General features: G+C 38.5%; 1 protein-coding gene across 2 annotated transcripts in view; it reads left to right on the forward strand.

The window, feature by feature from the left end:
* The window catches only part of SEPTIN14 (septin 14), a 112,019-nt gene that overhangs the window by 28,575 nt on the left and 63,326 nt on the right, over positions 1 to 20,118 (forward strand). For both annotated transcript variants that reach the window (XM_087868534.1, XM_045786094.2), the window contains exons 4-5: positions 6,497 to 6,604; positions 7,252 to 7,320. In XM_087868534.1, the coding sequence (XP_087724660.1) occupies positions 7,267 to 7,320 (54 nt within the window). In that variant the 5' untranslated portion in view covers positions 6,497 to 6,604; positions 7,252 to 7,266. The remainder of the gene's footprint in view (positions 1 to 6,496; positions 6,605 to 7,251; positions 7,321 to 20,118) is intronic.

The following is a 20,118-nucleotide window of genomic DNA, read 5'->3' on the forward strand; positions in this document are numbered from 1 at the left end:
ACTACATTTTGCTATTTTATTTTATTTTTTATTAAGTTCAGTTAGCCAGCATATAGTACATCAAAAGTTTTTGCTGTAGTGTTCAATAATTCATCAGTTGCGTACAACACCCAGTGCTCATCACAACATGTGCCTATTTTAATTACAATAGATCTTGGTGTGGATTTGCTTGTGTTGAATTTGTTGGGGGCATTTCTGAGCCTCCTGGATCTAGGTATTTGTTTCCTTCCCCAGATTAGGGAAGTTTTCAGCTATTTTTTCTTCAAATAAAACTTCTGCCACCTTTTCTCTCTCTTTTCTTTCTGGGATCACTATAATGTGAATGTTATTAAACTTGATGGAGTCACTGAATTCCTTACGTTTATTCTCATTTTGCATAATTCTTTTTTCTCTCTTTTGTTCAGCTTAATTACTGTGTCTTCTAGTTTATTATTTTTTCCCTCTGCTTCTTCTAGCCTGCTATTTATTCCATCAAATGTATTTTTTTAAAGAAAGATCTATTTATTTATTTTGAGACAATGAGCAGATGAGGGGAGGAGCAGAGGGAGAAAATCTTCAAGCAGACTCCCTGCTGAGCACAGACCCCCCCACCCCCCCACCCCCCGCAATGTGGGCTAGTCCGCACAACCCATGAGGTCATGACCTGAGCTGAAACCAAGAGTTAGACACTTAACTGACAACCATCCAGGTACCCTGCCATCAAGTGTATTTTTTTTAAGATTTTATTTATTTGAGGAGAGAGAACAAGAAAGCATGAATGCTACACGAATGGGGGAGGGGCAGAGGGAGAAACAGACTCCCCACTGAGCAGGGAGCCCAATGCGGGGCTCAATCCCAGGACCCGGGATCACTCCCTGAGCCAAAGGCAGGCGCTTAATGACTGAGCCACCCGGGCACCCCCAGGATGTGCATTTTTAACTAGGTGATGCTGGTCCTCCTCCACCAGCGACACTGCAAAGCATGCACAGGTGAGGGGTGCAGTTATAACAAGGTGTGTATGTCCTGTGGCAGGTTGGGAGATACAGCATTGGCAGGGTTTGCACAGATTCTCTGGGGAAGAGGATCCACAGCTCTTGAGTCCAAGGCAGGTCTGTTGGTAGAGGCCAGGGCATGGTGTAAGCAAGTTTGGTAGTGAATACTGGAGCCTTGGTGGTTCTGGCAGGTGGCTGTGTGTTTTTGGTGAGGAGTGGGGGAAGGAAATGGCATCTTTTAGCTCCTTTATTCCTGGAGAAGCCCCTCAGGGAACTCTGAGATTGGTCTTCCTCCTGTATATCTGTGAGCTATTTGCTCTGCTGTTTCTTTAAGGTCAGGGGTTCAGCTTCCTGTCACCCTCCAGGTGTCTCAGAGCCAATTCTGCTGGTTTTGAAAGTTCCAGGCTTTAGGTTCTGCAGGTTGTAAGCACTCAGAAATTTGGCCCCTCTCACTTTCAAAGCCAGATGCTATGGGGATTTCTCTTCCCTTTGTAGGCTCCCTGGTGTGATAGTAATTTTTTCTCCCTTCTCTTGCCCGTGGCTTCCTCCCTCTGGTTGTCAGACCTATTGGTGTTTGTGTTCTCACCTAGTCCTCACCCTTCCTACTCTTTCAATGTGGCTTTTTTTTTCTACATTTAGTTGTGGACTTTGTTCAGCTAGTCTCTGGGTCCTTTTCTGTGTTGTTTTCTCTGGTGCAAGAGTTATCTAGTCATATCCATGGGATGAGGTGGATTTAGGGTCCTCTTACTCTGCCATCTTCCCTGTAAGCTCCTAAACCGTATTTTCTCAAAGGAAATTGTTGAGAAGAATTGCAGTTTTTCAAATCTCTAAAATGTTTGGCTTACTTAAAGAAAACTGGTGAAAAAATTTTAAAAAGACAGATATAGACGCCTTCTGTTGATAAACTGGAAAACTTAATATTGTTAAGATGTAAATATTATTCAAAACGACCCCTGTTCAATGTAATCCCTATCAAAATTCAAACATGTTTCTGGAAATAGGAAAATTTGTTCTAAAATTCATGAAGAGTTTTCAGGGGTCCTATATATTTAATGTTGAAAATAGGAAAAGGTTGGAAGTCTCAGATTTCCTGATATCAAACTTATTACAATACTGCAGTAATCAAAACAGTGTGGCATTGGCATAAAGACAAATATATAGACCAAAATGAAATAGAATAGGAAGCCCAGAAATAAACCCTCACATATATAATCAAATGATTGTCTAACTACAATCCCAAGAGCATTCAATGGGGAAAGAATGGACTTTTCAACAAATAGTGTTGAGAAATCTGGATATTCATATCCCAGAAAATAAAGTTGGACCCTAACCCTCCACCATATACAAAATTAACTCAAAATGGATCAAAGACCTAAGTGTGAGAACTAAAATTATAAAACTCAGAAGAATCCATAGGAGTACAACTTCATGACATGCTCCTGGAAATGATTTCTTGCATTTGACACCAAAAGCACAGGCAACAAAAGAAAAAAAATAAATTGGATCTCATCAATATTTAACACTTTTGTAGATCAAAGGACACTGGTAATAGAGTGAAAAGACAATCAACAAAATGGGAGAAATTATTTGCAAATAATTATATCTGATAAGAGGTTAATATCCAGAATATAAAAACTCATACAATTCAACAACAAATAAGAGACAAGCAGATTAAAAAGTGGGCTCGAATAGACATTTCTTCAAACAAGGTATACAAATAGCTAATAAGGGGCGCCTGGTGGCTCAGTCGTTAAGCGTCTGCCTTTGACTCAGGGTGTGATCCTGGAGTCCTGGGATCGAGCCCCACGTCAGGCTCTTCCGCTGGGAGCCTGCTTCTTCCTCTCCCACTCCCCTGCTGTGTTCCCTCTCTCGCTGGCTGTCTCTCTCTCGCTGTCAAATAAATAAATAAAATCTTTAAAAAAAAAAACAACAAATAGCTAATAAGCACATGAAAAGGTATTCAACATCATTAATTATTAGGAAAATGCAAATCAAAACCGTAAGATGACACTTCACACCTACTAGGATGGCTACTATTTAAAAAAACAGAAAATACAAGTGTTGGGAGGGATGTGGAGAAATGGGAACATTTGTGCTTTACTAGTGGGAATGTAAAATTGTACATGTGCTGTGGAAAACAGTTAAGCAGTTTCTCAAAAAATGAAACAATTACAATATGATCTAGCAATTCTGCTTCTGGGCATATGCCCACCCAAAATTGAAATCAGGGTCTCAAAAAGATATTTGCATTTTCATGTTCATTGCAACATTATTTACAATAGCCAAAGAGACCCAGTGTCCACTGACAGATGAATGGATAAGCAAAATGTAGTATATGCATATTATGGAATATCATTCAGCCTTTAAAAGGAAGAAAATTCTATGTAATGAGCACTTGTGTTATAAGCAACTGATGAATCACTAAATTCTACCCCTGAAACTAATAATACATTATATATTAACTAAGTTGAATTTAAATAAAAAATTTTAAAAAGGAAGAAAATTCTGACACATACTACAGCATGGATGAATCTTGAAGATGTTATGCTAAGTGAAATAATTCACTCACAAAAGGACAAATATTATATGATTCCACTTATATGGGATACCTAGAGTATCCAAATTCCGACATTCACAGTAAGTACAGAGATTGCCAGGGGCAGGAGGTGGGGTGAAGGGGATGGCCATTTGCTGTTTAATGAGTATAGTCAGTTTGAGAAAAGGAAGAGTTCTGGAGATGAAAGGTGGTGATGATTGTACAACGAAGTGAATTTACTGAATACCACTGAACTTAAAATGATGAATTTTATGTCATAACATAACCATATTCTAACTTAATATAAAAAAGCAAAAATAAAGACAACTCAATTACCGTATCTGCTTCTACATTCAATCTCTTGAAATATATTGTCTTGGTTGATGTTTCTTTTTTTAATTTTAATTTATTTTTATTATTTTTTTATTATGTTCAGTTAGCCACTGTATAGTACATCATTAGTTTTTGATGTAGTGTTCAAGGTTTCGTTAGTTACGTGGTTGATGTTTCTGAAGAAAATCTGGCTTCATATAGATATGTAGTGGGAGGAAAGGAATCCTTAAGTAGTTTTCTTACATAATTGTTAATGTTTTTCTTTGATACTCCACCAAAATGTGACAAGATATGTTGTAATGTAGAAGCTGAAATCATATTAAAGAACCTTTTGTTTTATTACATTAAAATCTGTTGTTCTATCTCACTCTCCAAATGGATCTTGAACTCCCGTATGACTTTGTAACGTAATGCATCGGTCATTTGGAAAATACCTGTTTACTATATTCAACCCAGTGTTACTTGGCGGAGGGTGATTTTACCCTTTAGGAAATATTTGGCAATATCTGGAAACAGGTTTGGTTGTCACACTCAAGGCTTGCTACTGTCATCTACTAAGTACAGGCCAGAGATGCCACTAAACATCGTACAGCCACTTCACAACAAAGAATTATATGGCCTCGGGCGCCTGGGTGGCGCAGTCGTTAAGCGTCTGCCTTCGGCTCAGGGCGTGATCCCAGTGTTCTGGGATCAAGCCCCACCTCAGGTTCCTCCGCTAGGTGCCTGCTTCTCCCTCTCCCACTCCCCCTGCTGTGTTCCCTCTCTCACTGGCTGGCTCTCTGTCAAATAAATAAATAAAATCTTTAAAAAAAAAAAAAAAGAATTATACGGCCTCAAATGTCAATTTTTGGGAAACCTAGTCTATTTAATGCTGACATGCTTCATTATACAATATCAAAATTTTATATTTGTTAATACTACCACTAATCTTTTAGGGCAAGTTTGTAAGCATTAGGAATCTGTCAGGATCATGATGGTGGATATGAGTGCTCTAAAAACTTTGAGACTCAAATTTTACCATTTGCAACATATATTTCCAGTTATTTTCCTTCATGTTACAAAGCACATTTTATTCATTTTCAAGAAACTGTCCTAGAAATAACAAAGCCTGAAAACTAATGTCGTCAGTTGTTTTTTCAATGGAAATTGTTGTTCCTTGACAAAAGGAGTTACTATTTCTCACATCCACATTACTTGTTTTACCTAAGACATCCATCACACTTGCATAGTATAAATATTCGTGGGTATTCGCTGCCTTTTTCTTTTTGCATGAATGTGTGAAGTGACTAACACAGTGACCAATAATACAATTTGGTGCCACTGCCTTGATGAAAGTAGCAACAGTTTTACCTACCATTGCTTTTGAACCATCAGTGGAAATGTCAACACATTGGAAAAAACAAATCACCTTCATGTTATTAGAAAAATGTTTGACCTGGGGCGCCTGGGTGGCACAGCAGTTAAGCGTCTGCCTTCGGCTCAGGGCGTGATCCCGGCGTTCTGGGATCAAGCCCCACATCGGGCTCCTCACTATGAGCTTGCTTCTTCCTCTCCCACTCCCCCTGCTTGTGTTCCCTCTCTCGCTGGCTGTCTCTATCCTGTTGAATAAATAAATAAAATCTTTAAAAAAAAAGAAAAATAAATGTTTGACCTTATGGACTCCCTGAAAGAGTGTCAGTGATCTCCAGAGTCCTAGGGAACATACTTCAAGAATTTTGGCTCAGACTTATGTGACATAAATAAACTCCACAATTGGTTTAAGGCAAAGTTAGTTAGCTTTTAAAATACAAGATCACTTGTATCTCCAGTTTTCAAGCCATCTTGTACGGGCTTGCCAGAAAGTCAGCAGTTAGAGATTCTCTTTTTCTGAAAATATTCTTCTCTTTTTTGTAGCTTTGTTAAGATGTGACTGACAAATAAAAACTATATATATTTAAGGTGCACAATGTGATGTTTTGATATACATTGTGAAATGATTATCCCAATAAAGCTACCATTACCTCACAGAGTTACCATTGTGGGGGGGGGGCAGGGAAGAACACTTAAGATCTACTCTTTTAGCAAATTTCAAGTATGCAAACACCATGGTATACAGTAGATCTCCAGAACTTTTTTATCTGCATAACTAAAACTTGAAACTCTTGAATTTATAGTAACATTTCAAATTCTGAGAGGATAGATAGAAAAAGTTAAGAAACAGTTCTTTTTTAGTGGTTTAGATGTTTAGTTGGTTGCAATTAAAAGCTGGAAATCACTGCAATTACCTATCATTAAAGTTCTGCTAAATAATATAAATATAAATAATAATAATAATAATATATACTAGACTAGAGTAAATCATACCATAAAACAGAAAACGATTTGTATTACAGGACACTATTTGCTATAAAGGAAAAATATGAGGTCAATGTATATACAAGAGAGGAATAATCCTCAGGATGTATCAAGTGAAGAAACCATGGCACAGAGCCATTCTTTGATTCTGTTTGCTTTTCTTTTTGCTATACTTGTATATAATATTTCCTTTTAAATCATGCTTCATATTCTCATATCTTTGTGCTGTACTCAGAAGTAGGGTAGCATGTCCTTCTCAGGCAGTTCTGCTTAGAAATCAGCACAAAATGCTCTTTTGTACCTCTCCTCCCTTGTTCCACAGTGTTGCAAACAGAGTGAATATTTGGTCCATAACTGGGGACAGTAGAAAGAACACCAGCTTTGGATCAGTTCAGACCTGTGTCTGCTGCATAGTTGAAATCTTGGGCAAGTAAGTTACTTGAATTTTTCTGAATCTGAATTTTCTCACTTGGCATATGGCAACAAAAATATGTGTATATGAGGACTAAAGGAGCTGAAGCGCATAAGCGCTCAGCACAATGCTGGGTGCATAGTAAGAGCGTCATAAATGACAATTGTTATTAATTTAGTTCAATGTCTAAGGGACTTGTTTAGATTTTATAGGCTCTTCTTTCCCAATTCTCCTTAAATAAGTACACTATAACACCCTAGTCTTCCCTGATAAGCTACTCAAGAAAGTTAAGTAATTATGTACTTTCCTGATTCTTTTAAGCACCTTTCAAAGCAAAATTTCCTATTTCACATCCAGATAGTACTTGAAAGAAGAATGCTCTCTGTTGTCTTGATTTCAGAAGAGAGTTCACCTTTCTTTGGATGATTTTGCATGTTTATGGTTAAATGTATCTCTGTACATTGTAAGTTAAATATTACATATTATTTATTATATAGGAACCTGTCTAGGAAAACAGCCACAATTTAAAACAGGTCAATTGTCTGGACTGAAAGCCGAAACCTGGGATAAATGTCCTATTAGAATCGCTTATTGATCTAAATTGTATTACAGGAATATAGCCTTCTAAAGTAGTTTTTAAAAGATTTTTATTTCTTCATTTTCAGCTTTTTCAACCTGGCATGGCAGAAAAACCAATGTGTATGCCCACGCAAATACCCCGTGGTGAAGATGTAGTTGAGTATATCTTTCAAATAGAACTTTACATTTTGTACTTTAATGAGATTGGGTGATTTTAAAATATTGACTCAGTAAAATGATATAGACATAGATGATACAGGCTCATGTTTGTTATGTTTGCACATGAATTAACTTTTATATTGATTGGAGTTAAATACCAATAATGGTTTAAATAACTGTTGCCTGTTTCTTGAGTTTGCAGACCTTTTTAGTAGTGCAAAAGAGTATTCCTATTTAACACCAAAGAATAACAAATCAGAACTTCAGAAATTCCCATTAGATGAGGAGAATAGCATTATTTTGATCCATGTATTTGTGGAACTTTATGTGCTGATAATAAATGACATTAAAATGAAGTTATTTTAGGAAATGGTTGAGTGACTGCTTGTTAATTTCTTTGCTTAGTGGGAGATTGAACCAAGTTTCATTTTAAGATGAGCGTCTATACTAGGGACAATATATAATAATTCACATAAAAATTTACACTAAAAAAGAGAGTAATATGTCTGAATGGGTGAAAACTCAGTTTTGAATTCTTTTTGAGCAGAATTTCAAATATATACATGAGTATTGATCTATGTTAAATCGTGTTCATTTATGTTTTTTGTAATTTAAATTCAATTAGCCAAGGTATAGTACATCTTTGGTTTTTGATATAATGTTCAGTGATTCATTAGTTCAGTTTAACACTCAGTGCTCATCATATCACGTGCCCTCTTTAATGCCCATCACCCAGGTACCCCATCCCCCCACCCACCTCCCTTTCAGCAACCCTCAGTTTGTTTCCCGGAGTCAAGAGTCTCGTATGATTTGCCTCCCTCTCTGATGTCTTCCCATTCGGTAACCCCCCACCCCTATTGTCTTAATAACTAATGGCTCTCTTCTTGGTGTTTTCTCTTCCTCCAAACATGTAGGTTTTTCTGTATCCAAACTACAACTTTTTTTTCCTTTTCCTTCTCACTGGTACTTCTCTGGAGTGAATGACTTATTCAATTTTATTTTTCTATCAGTCATACTTTAAAAATCACACTTAATCCACCTTTCATCTTCACTGTTTTTCAAACTACTGTCAAAGTTTTGTTTCAGAAACTAAACCACTGACTTATGTCCATTCCATATTATCTTTGGTTCCCCCTTAGTGTTAAATCATGGTGAACACTCCTTTGTTTACGTGATATTAAAATAATAAAATTTTTGAATTAGAAGGGATCCAGAAGGCCAATAGCGAAACTTTAATCCGATATATAAATACATGCTACACATTTTTTAGGAAGTAATCTTATAGGGTCTTTTTTGTGGAACCCTTTTGCAATTAGCAACTAGTTTATTCTCTCATTTAAATATTAAAACTATCATGTTCAAACAGTAGGAAAGAGAAAACACTTCTCTCAATCTAGTTTTTTTTTATTAACTTTTTTTTACCAGCAGTAACTAATCTTTGGACAACTTTTTATATCAGCACACAGATCAACCTCATTCATTTTAATAGCTTAGCTCTGTACTTCCTAGTACACAGTTGTTATGAAAGTACTTTTCTTCAATAACCAGTCCCCTCTAGGTAGCGATAGGGTAACTCCCGCTTTTTTTTCCTTTCCTTTTTTTTTTTAAATTATGATGTTAGTCACCATACAGTACATCATTAGTTTTTGATGTAGTGTTCCATGATTCATTGTTTGCGTGTAGCACCCAGTGCTCCATGCAATACGTGCCCTCCTTAATACCCATCACCGGGCTAGCCCATCTCTCCACCTCCCTCCCCTCTGAAACCATCAGTTTGTTTCCCAGAGTCCATAGTCTCTCGTGGTTCATTCCCACTTCTGTTTACCCACGCTTCATTCTTCCCTTCCTTCTCCTACCGATCTTCCTGCTATTCCTTATGTTCCACAAATGAGTGAAACCATATGATAATTGTCTTTCTCTGCTTGACTTATTTCACTTAACATAATCTCCTCTGGTCCCATCCATGTTGCTGCAAATGTTGGATAATCATTCTTTCTGATGGGCAAGTAATATTCCATTGTATATATGGACCACATCTTTATCCATTCGTCTGTTGAAGGGCATCTCGGCTCCTTCCACAGTTTAGCTATTGTGGACAATGCTGCTATGAACATTGGGGTGCATATGGCCCTTCTCTTCACTACGTCTGTATCTTTGGGGTAAATACCCAGTAGTGCAATTGCTGGGTCATAGGGTAGCTCTATTTTTAACTTTTTGAGGGACCTCCACACTGTTTCCCGAAGTGGCTGTACTAACTTGCATTCCCACCAGCAGCGTAAGAGGGTTCCCCTTTCTCCACATCCTCACCAACATTTGTTGTTTCTTGCCTTGTCAACTTTTGCCATTCTAACTGGTGTTAGGTGGTATCTCAGTGTGGTTTTGATTTGAATTTCCCTGATGGCTAGTGATGTTGAACATTTTTTCATGTGTCTGTTAGCCATTAGTATGGTTTTTTTTGGAAAAGTGTCTGTTCATATCTTCTACCCATTTTTTAATTTGATTATTTGTTTCTTGGGTATTGAGTTTGAGAAGTTCTTTTTTTTTTAATGATTTTTTATTATATTATGTTAGTCACCATACAGTACATCCCCAGTTTCCGATGTAAGGCTCGATAATTCATTAGTTGTGTATAACACCCAGTGCACCATGCAATACGTGCCCTCCTTCCTACCCATCACCGGTCTATCCCATTCCCCCACCCCCCTCCCCTCTGAGGTCCTCAGTTTGTTTCTCATAGTCCATGGTCTCTCATGTTTCATTCCCCCTTCTGATTACCCCCCCTTTCTTTATCCCTTTCTTCCCCTACCGATCATCCTAGCTCTTATGTTCCATAGATGAGAGAAATCATATGATAGTTGTCTTTCTCTGCTTGACTTATTTCACTTAGCATTATCTCCTCCAGTGCCGTCCATGTTGTAGCAAATGTTGAGAACTCGTTCTTTCTAATAGCTGAGTAATATTCCATTGTATATATGGACCACAACTTCTTAATCCAGTCATCTGTTGAAGGGCATCTTGGCTCCTTCCACGATTTAGCTATTGTGGACATTGCTGCTATGAACATTGGGGTGCATATGGCCCTTCTCTTCACTACATCTGTATCTTTGGGGTAAACACCCAGTAGTGCAATGGCTGGATCATAGGGTAGCTCAATTTTTAACTTTTTAAGGGACCTCCACACTGTTTTCCAGAGTGGCTGTACCAACTTGCATTCCCACCAGCAATGTAGGAGGGATCCCCTTTCTCCACATCCTCTCCAACAATTGTTGTTTCTTGCCTTGTCTATTTTTGCCATTCTAACTGGCGTAAGGTGGTATCTCAGTGTGGTTTTGATTTGAATTTCCTTGATGGCTAATGATTTTGAACATTTTTTCATGTGTCTGTTAGCCATTTGTATGTCTTCATTGGAAAAGTGTCTGTTCATATCTTCTGCCTATTTTTTGATTTGTTTATTTGTTTCTCGTGTATTGAGTTTGAGAAATTCTTTGTAGATCTTGGATACCAGTCCTTTATCTGTAGTGTCATTTGCAAATATATTCTCCCATTCCGTGGGCTACCTCTTAGTTTTTCTGACTGTTTCCTTGGCTGTGCAGAAACTTTTAATCTTGATGAAGTCCCATAAATTCATTTTATCTTTTGTTTCTCTTGCCTTTGGGGATGTGTCATGAAAAAGGTTGCTTTGGCCGATGTCGTAGAGGTTGCTGCCTATGTTCTCCTCTAGAATTTTGATGGATTCCTGTCTCACATCGAGGTCTTTCATCCATTTGGAGTTTATTTTTGTGTATGGTGTGAGATAGTGGTCAAGTTTCATTCTTTTGCATGCAGCTGTCCAATTTTCCCAGCACCATTTATTGAAGAGACTGTCTTTTTCCCTGAGAAGTTCTTTATAGATCTTGGATACCAGAATTTTATCTGTAGTGTCATTTGCAAATATCTTCTCCCATTCTGTGGGTTGCCTCTTTGTTTTGATGACTGTTTCCTTTGCTGTGCAGAAGCTTTTTATCTTGATGAAGTCCCAAAAGTTCATTTTTGCTTTTGTTGCCCTTGCCTTTAGAGACGTGTCATGAAAGAAGTTGCAGTGGCCGATGTTGAAGAGGTTACAGCCTATGTTCTCCTCTATGATTTTGATGGATTCCTGTCTCACATCGAGGTCTTTCATCCATTTGGAGTTTATCTTTGTGTATGGTGTGAGAGAGTGGTCGAGTTTCATTCTTCTGTATATAGCTATCCAATTTTCCCAGCACCATTTATTGAAGAGACTGTCTTTTTTCCACCAGATGTTTTTTCCTGCTTTGTCAAAGATTAGTTGACCATAGAGTCGAGGGTCCATTTCTGGAGTCTGTATTCTGTTCCATTGGTCTATGTGTCTGTTTTTGTGCCAGTACCATGCTGTCTTGGTCATTACCGCTTTGTAGTATAGCTTGAAATCAGGCAATGTGATGTCCCCAGCTTTGTTTTTCCTTTTCAACAGTTCTTTGGAGATTCGGGGTCTTTTCTGGTTCCACACAAATTTTAGGATTGTTTGTTCCAGCTCTTTGAAAAATGGCGTTGGTATTTTGATTGGGATGGCGTTGAAAGTGTAGATTGCTCTGGGTAGCATAGACAATTTAACTGTGTTTCTTCTTTCAATCCATGAGCATGGAATGTTTTTCCATCTTTTTGTGTCTTCTTCAATGTCTTTCATCAGTGTTCTGTAGTTTCTAGAGTATAGATCCTTTACCACTCTGGTTAAATTTATTCCGAGATATCTTATGGTTTTTGGTGCTATTGTAAATGGAATGGATTCCCTAATTTCTCTTTCTTCAGTCTCATTGTTTGTTTAAAGAAATGCAACTGATTTCTGTGCATTGATTTTGTATCCTGCCACGTTACTGAATTGTTGTATGAGTTCTAGTAATTTGGGGGTGGAGTCTTTTGGGTTTTCCATATAAAGTGTCATGTCCTCTGCGAAGAGAGAGAGTTTGACTTCTTCTTTGCCATTTGTATACCTTTTATTCTTTTTTGTTGTCTGATTGCTCTTGCTAGGACTTCTAGTACTGTGTTGAACAATAATGGTGAGAGTGGGCATCCTTGTCATGTTTCTGATCTTAAGGGAAAGGCTCTCAGCTTTTCCCCATTGAGAACGATATTCGCTGTAGGCTTTTCATAAATGGTTTTTATGAAATTGAGGAATGTACCCTCTATCCCTACACTCTGAAGGGTTTTAATCAGGAAAGGATGCTGTATTTTGTCAAATGCCTTTTCTGCATCAATTGAGAGGATCATATGGTTCTTGTCTCTACTCTTATTAATGTTATCTATCACACTGATCAATTTGTGAATGTTGAACCACCCTTGCATCCCAGGGATGAATCCCACTTGGTCATGATGGATAATCCTTTTAATGTACTGTTGGATCCTATTAGCTAGGATCTTGTTGAGAATTTGGGCATCCATGCCCATCAGGGATATCGGTCTGTAATTCTCCTTTTAGATGGGGTCTTTGCCTGGTTGTGGGATCAAGGTAATACTGGCCTCATAGAATGAGTTTGGTAGTTTTCCTTCTGTTTCTATTTTTTGAAACAGCTTCAGGAGAATAGGTATTATTTCTCCTTTGAATATTTGGTAGAATTCCCCAGGGGATCCATCAGGCCCTGGACTCTTGTTTTTCGGGAGGTTTTTGATCAGTACTTCAATTTCTTCACAATTAATCGGTCTGTTTAGATAATCAATTTCTTCCTGTGTCAGTCTGGGTAGTTCATAGGTTTTGAGGAAGGCATCCATTTCTTCCAGGTTGTTTAATTTATTGGCATATAGTTGTTGATAATAGTTTCTAATGCTTGTTTGTATTTCCTTGGTGTTGGTCGTGATCTCTCCCCTTTCATTCGTAATTTTATTAATTTGGGTTCTTTCTCTATTCTTTTGAATAAGTCTGGCCAGTGGCTTATCATCTTATTAATTCTTTCAAAGAACCAGCTTCTAGTTTTGTTGATCTGCTCTACTGTGTTTCTGGTTTCTAATTCATTGATCTCTGCTCTAATCTTAATCAGTTGTCTTTTCGTGAGTGGGTTAGGTCTGTTCTTCTGTTCCATCTCCAGCTTCTTAAGGTGAGAATATAAGGACTGCATTTTAGATTTTTCTATTATTTTGAGTGAGGCTTGGATGGCTATGTATTTTCCCCTTAGGACCGCCTTTGCAGTGCCCATAGGTTTTGGACCGATGTGTTTTCGTTCTCATTGGTTTCCATAAATTGCTTAAATTCTTTAACTTCCTGGTTTACCCAGTCATTCTTAAGCAGGATGGTCCTTAGTTTCCAAGTGTTTGAATTTCTTCCAAATTTTTCCTTCTGATTGAGTTCCAGTTTCAAAGCACTGTGGTCTGAGAATATGCAGGGAATAATCTCAGTCTTTTGGTGTCAGTTAAGACCTGTTTTGTGATCCAGTGTATGGTCTATTCTGGAGAAAGTTCCATGTGCGTTTGAAAAGAATGAGTATTCTGTTGGTCTAGGGTGTAGTGTTCTGTATATATCTATGAGGTCCATCTGGTCCAGTATGTCATTCAAAGCTCTTGTTTCTTTGTTGACTTTCTACTTAGATGATCTGTCTGTTGCTGAGAGTGGAGTGTTGAGGTCCCCTACTATTAATGTACTGTTATCTATATGTCCTTTATTCTGATTAAGATTTGGCTTATGTGGGGCGCCTGGGTGGCACAGCAGTTAAGCGTCTGCCTTCGGCTCAGGGCGTGATCCTGGCGTTGTGGGATCGAGCTCCACATCAGGCTCCTCCGCTATGAGCCTGCTTCTTCCTCTCCCACTCCCTCTGCTTGTGTTCCCTCTCTTGCTGGCTGTCTCTATCTCTGTGAAATAAATAAAATCTTTAAAAAAAAAAGATTTGGCTTATGTAACTGGCTGCTCCCCTAGTGGGGGCATAGATATTTATAATTGTTAGATCCTCTTGTTGGATAGACCCTTTAAGAATAATATAGTGTCCTTCTGTATCTCTAACTACAGTCGTTAGCTTAAAATCTAATCTGTCTGATATGATAATTGCTACTCCAGCTTTCTTTTGAGGTTTGTTGGCATGAAAAATCACTCTCCATCCCTTCACTTTCAGTCTGGATGTATCTTTAGGTTCAAAATGAGTCTCTTGTAGACAGCATATGGATGGGTCATGTCTTTTTATCCAATCTGCAACCCTGTGGCGTTTTATGGGAGCATTTTGGTCATTCACATTGAGAGTGATTATTGAGAGATATGATTTTATTGTTGTCATGTTGCCTGTGAAGTCTTTGTTTCTATAGATTGTCTCCGTAAATTTCTGTTCTGTATCACTCTTGGGGTCTTTCTCCTTTTATAGAACCTCTCTTAATATTTCTTGCAGGGCTGGCTTGGTGGTCATATATTCTTTCAGTTTCTGCCGGTCTTGGAAGCTCCTTGTCTCTCCATCCATTCTGAATGACAGCCTTGCTGGATACAGTATCCTCGGCTGCATGTTCTTCTCACTTAGTGTTCTGAATATGTCTTGCCAGCTTTTTCCAGCTTGCCAGGTCTCTGTGGACAGGTCTGACGTTATTCTGATGTTCCTCCCTCTGTACGCGAGGAATCTCTTCCCCCTTGCCACTTTCAAGATTGTTTCCTTGGATCTAAGATTTGCGAATTGTACTATTATATGTCATGGTGTTGGTCTGTTCTCATTGATCTTGGGAGGGGTCCTCTCTGCCTCTTGGACATGAATGCTTGTTTCCTTCACCGGATTAGGGAAGTTCTCAGCTACAATTTGTTCAAATATCTCTTCTATACCTCTCTCTCTCTCTCTCTACCCCCTTGGGGATGCCGATGATTCTGACATTGGAACGTTTCATTGAGTTAGTAATCTCCGGTAGTCTTTTTTTCTTGAAAGTGGAGTTTTTAAAGCCATGTTTCTTCTCTTTCCTTCTTTTCTATCATCTCTTCCTCTAACTCACTAATTCCTTCTTCTGCCTAGTTTTACCCTGGCAGTCAGAGCATCCTGTTTAGACTGCATTTGATTCATAGCATTCTTAATTTCTGCCAGATTCATTCTCATTTCAGCCCTTAGAGATAGATTTTTGTTAATTTTTTTTTCAAGCCTACACATCATCTTGACAATTGTTACTCTGAAATCCATTTCTGACAATTTGGTTATATCCATATCCATTAGTTCTGTGGCAGAGGCCATAGTCTCTGTTTCTTTCATTTGTTGGGGGTTCCTCCTCCTTGTCATTCTGATGAGGTGTGGTTGCGGGGATGTACAGAGCCCAAATTATTGACCAGAACCCAAGCAAGACGCACCTGTTTTATAGGGACCTTAGGGATGTGGGCTTCTTGTACTTCCAGCCTGCCTTCTGGGGGAGGGTCCTGCCGCGCTGATAATCAGGCAACCCTGTTTGGCCAGAGTTGCCCTACCCCCTGTGGAGGGATGGACTCAGTGAGAACTGGTTTTTTGGGGCTTTTGTTCTCTGGCGGCTTTCCCTGACGGCTTTTTGTGACTCTTCTGAGAGTCAGAGCAGCAGTGACCCTATCCAAGCCTCTGTCTCAGAACAGAGAGATCACAGTCTGCCCTCCACTGAGCTTTCCTGGCCACTTTAACTCTTTTTTTGTCAGTGCTGCAAAAACCCGCAGCGTCCCAGGTTGTGCGCCCCACAGCCACTGTCCCAGTCCTCGCTCCCAGGGCCGGCCCGTCTCTGTCCTTTGTGCTTCTAACACCACCAGCCGCCCCAGTTCCTGCGCGCGTTCCTGAGCTCCCGGTTTCAGTCTGGTTCACGCACGCGCTCCGGAGCTCCGGTTTTCAGTCTGGTTTCCTGGCGGCTACCGGTCTGCGAGTCTGGCCTGCTCCCCCATGCAGGTGGCTACTGCTTCCTGGCGCCCAAGCACGGCGGCTCCCTCCCCCCTTCCATTTATCTTCCGATATCTGCATGTAGACCCTCGGCTCCCCACTTTGTACCTTGAGACCCAGCGCTGGAGATGTTCGTTTGTAGAGATCCAGATGTATCTTCTTACGTCTCAGGCTGATTTCGTGGGTGTTCAGGATGGTCTGGTAGATATCCAGCTCGATTCAGGGGAACAGCTGAAAAAAGGTCCCCCACTCCTCTGCCATCTTTTTTTTGCCTCTCTTTTTTCCTTTCTTCCCCCACCCCCTCCTCCTCCTTCTTCTCCTTCTTTCTTCTTCCCAATTCCATATAATGCCACATTTAATATCCTTCTACATTCTTTTTCAGGTATATGTTTGAATACTTTGCTAGAAATGGAATTGTTGGGTGAGAAAATACACGCAATTTAAAATTTGATCAGTAATTGCTAAATCACTCTTATAAAGATACTATGCCAATTTATACTATAACCATCAATATGTGAGGATGCCTAGTTTTTTTTTTTTTTTGATCTCTCTCCTGTATTGGAATGTAAAGCTTAAGTAGACTCACTTAATTGTTATTAAAGTGTAATTAAGATGCAGTGTTGTATTAGTTTCAGGTATACAATATGATTCAAAACTTCAATACATTACTCAATACTCATAATGATAAATTTACTCTTAGTCCCTTTTATCTATTTCCCCATTCCCCCACCCATCTTTTTTCTGAGAACCACCAGTTCCTTCACTGTATTTAAGAGTATTTTTTGTTTGTCCTTTTTTCTTTTTGTGCTTTGTTTCTTAAATTTCAAATATAAGTAAAATGATATAGTACATGTTTTACTCTAAGTGACTTATTTCACTTAGCTTTATACCATCTAGGTCCATCCATGTTGTTGCAAATGACAACACCTCATTCTTTTTCATGGCTAAGTAATATTCCATCTCAGATAAATATACCAATCTTTTCTCCTCAAAATTAGTATTTAAATTCCAGTTAGTTAACATACAGTGTAATATTAGTTTCACGTGTGGAATTTGGTGATTCAACACTTACATACAATACTTGCTGCTCATCAAAACAAGTGCCCTCCTTAATCCCCATCACATATTTACCACATCCTCCCACCCAAATTCCGTCTGGTAATCATCAGTTTCTTCTCTATAGTTAAGAGTCAGTTTCTTGGTTTGCCTCTCTTTTTTCCCTTATGTTCATTCGTTTTGTTTCTTAAATTCCACATATGAGTGAAATCATATGGTATTTGTCTTTCTCTGAACTAACATATTTCACTTAGCATAATATTCTTTAACTCCATCTGTCGTTGCAAATGTAAGATTTCATTCTTTTTAATGGCTGAGTAATATTTCATTGTGTATATATACCACTTCTTTATCCATTCATCAGTTGATGGATATTTGGGCACTTTCCATAATTTGGCTATTGTTGATAGTGCTGCTATAAACACTGGGGTACATGTATCCCTTCAAATCAGTATTTTGGTATTCTTTGTGCAACTGCCTAGTAGTGCAATTGCTGGATTGTAGTGTAGTTCTACTTTGAACTTTTTGAGGAACCTCCATACTGTTTACCTGAGTGGCTTCACCAATTACATTCCCACCAACAGTGTAAGAGGATTCCCCTTTCTCTACATCCTCACCAAAACCTGTTGTTTCCTATGTTGTTAATTTTAGCCATTCTGCCAGCTGTGAGGTGACGTCTCATTGTAGGTTTGATTTGTATTTCCCTGATGATGATACATCTTTGCATGTGCCTTTTGGTCATCTGGATGTCTTCTTTGGAAAAAAATGTCTATTTATGTCTTCTGCCTAATTTTAACTGGATTATTTGTATTTCAGGCACTGAGTTTTATAAGTTCCTTATATATTTTCGATACTAACCCTTCATCAGATATATCATTTGCAAATACCTTTTCTTATTCCATAAGTTGCCCTTTCAATTGTTGATTGTTTTCTTCACTGTACAGAGCTTTTTATTTTGATGAAGTCCCAATTGTTTATTTTTGCTTTTGTTTCTCTTGTGTCATATCTAGAAAGAAGTTACTATAGCTAGTATTAAAGAGGTTACTGCCTGTGTTCTCCTCTAGGATCTATTTAAAAAAACTTTTTTTAAATTAACATATAATGCATTGTTTGTTTCAGGGGTACAGGTCTGTGATTCATCAGTCTTACACAACACACAGCACTCACCACAACACATACCCTCCCCAGTGTCCATCACCCAGCCACCCCATCCCCCCCCACTCCTTACCCTCCAGCAACCCTCAATTTGACTCCTAAGACTGAGAGTCTCTTATGATTTCTTTTTTTTTTTTCATTATTATGATGATGTTAATCACCTCCTATGGTTTCTCGCCCTCTCTGGTTTCATCTTGTTTCATTTCTTCTTCTCTTCCCCTATGATTCTCTGCCTTCTTTCTTAAATTCTGCCCATCAGTGAGATCATATGATAATTGTCTTTCTCTGACTGACTTATTTCAGTTAGCATAATACCTTCTAGTTCCATCCACATTGCTGCAAATGGCAAGATTTAATTTTTTGATGGCTACATAATATTCCATTGTATATATATACCACAACTTCTTTATCCATTCATCTGTTGAAGGGCATCTCAGCTCCTTACACAGTTTAGCTATTGTGGACATTGCTGCTATGAACATTGCGGTGCCTATGCCCCTTCTTTTCACTACATCTGTATCTTTGGGGTAAGTACCTAGTACTGTAATTTCTGGGTCGTAGGGTAACTCTATTTTTAACATCTTGAGGAACCTCCATACTGTTTTCCAGAGCGGCTGTACCAGCTTGCATTCTCACTAATCGTGCAAGAAGATTCCTCTTTCTTCATAACCTCACCAACACTTGTTGTTTACTGTCTTGTTGATTTTTGCCATTCTAACTGGTGTAAGCTGGTATCTCATTGTGGTTTTGATTTGCATTTCCCTGATGGCTAATCATGTTGAATATTTTTCATATCTATTATCCATTTGTATGTCTTCTTTGAAGAAGTGTCTGTTCATGTCTTTTGGCCATTTCTTGACTTGATTATTTGTTTTTTGGGTGTTGAGTTTGATAAGTTCTTTGTAGATCGTAGATGCCAGGCCTTTATCTGTAGTGTCATTTGCAAATATCTTCTCCCATTCTGTGGATTGCTTCTTAGTTTTGTTGACTGTTTCCTTTTCTGTGTAGTAACTTTTTATCTTGATGAAGTCCCAAAATGTCATTTTTTCTTTTGTTTCCCTTGCCTTCAGGAGACGTATCTTGAAAGAGGTCACTGTGGCCAATGTGGAAGAGGTTACTGCCTATGTTGTCCTCTAGGATTTTGATGGATTCCTGTCTCACTTTGAGGTCTTTCATCAATTTTGAGTTTATCTTTGTGTATGGTGTGAGAAAATGGTCCAATTTCATTCTTCCTCACGTGGCTGTCCAAGTTTCCCAACACCAGTTGTTGAAGAGACTGTCCTTTTTCCATTGGATATTCTTTCCGCTTTGTCAAAGACTAGTTGACCATAGAGTTGAGGGTCCATTTTCTGGATTCTCTATTCTGTTCCATTGATCTGTATGTCTGTTTTTGTGTCTGTACCATACTGTCTTGATGATGACAGTAATAGAGTTTGAAGTCCGACATTGTGATGCCACCAACTTTGGTTTTCTTTTTCAACATTCCTTTGGCTCTTTGGGGTCTTTTCAGGTTCCATACAAATTTTAGGATTATTTGTTCCAGTTCTGTGAAAAAAGTTGATGGTATTTTAATAGGGATTACATTGAATGTGTAGATTGCTCTAGGTAGCATAGACATTTTAACAATATTTGTTCATCCAATTCATGAGCATGGGACGTTTTCCCATTTCTTTGTGTCTTCCTCAATTTCTTTCAGGAGTGTTCTACAGTTTTCTGAGTACAAATCCTTTGCCTCTTTGGTTAGGTTTATTC

This window comes from Ursus americanus, chromosome 2 (assembly GCF_024610735.1).
Source record: "Ursus americanus isolate L20-20 chromosome 2, mUrsAme1.1.p, whole genome shotgun sequence".
Taxonomy (NCBI): Eukaryota; Metazoa; Chordata; class Mammalia; order Carnivora; family Ursidae; genus Ursus; species Ursus americanus.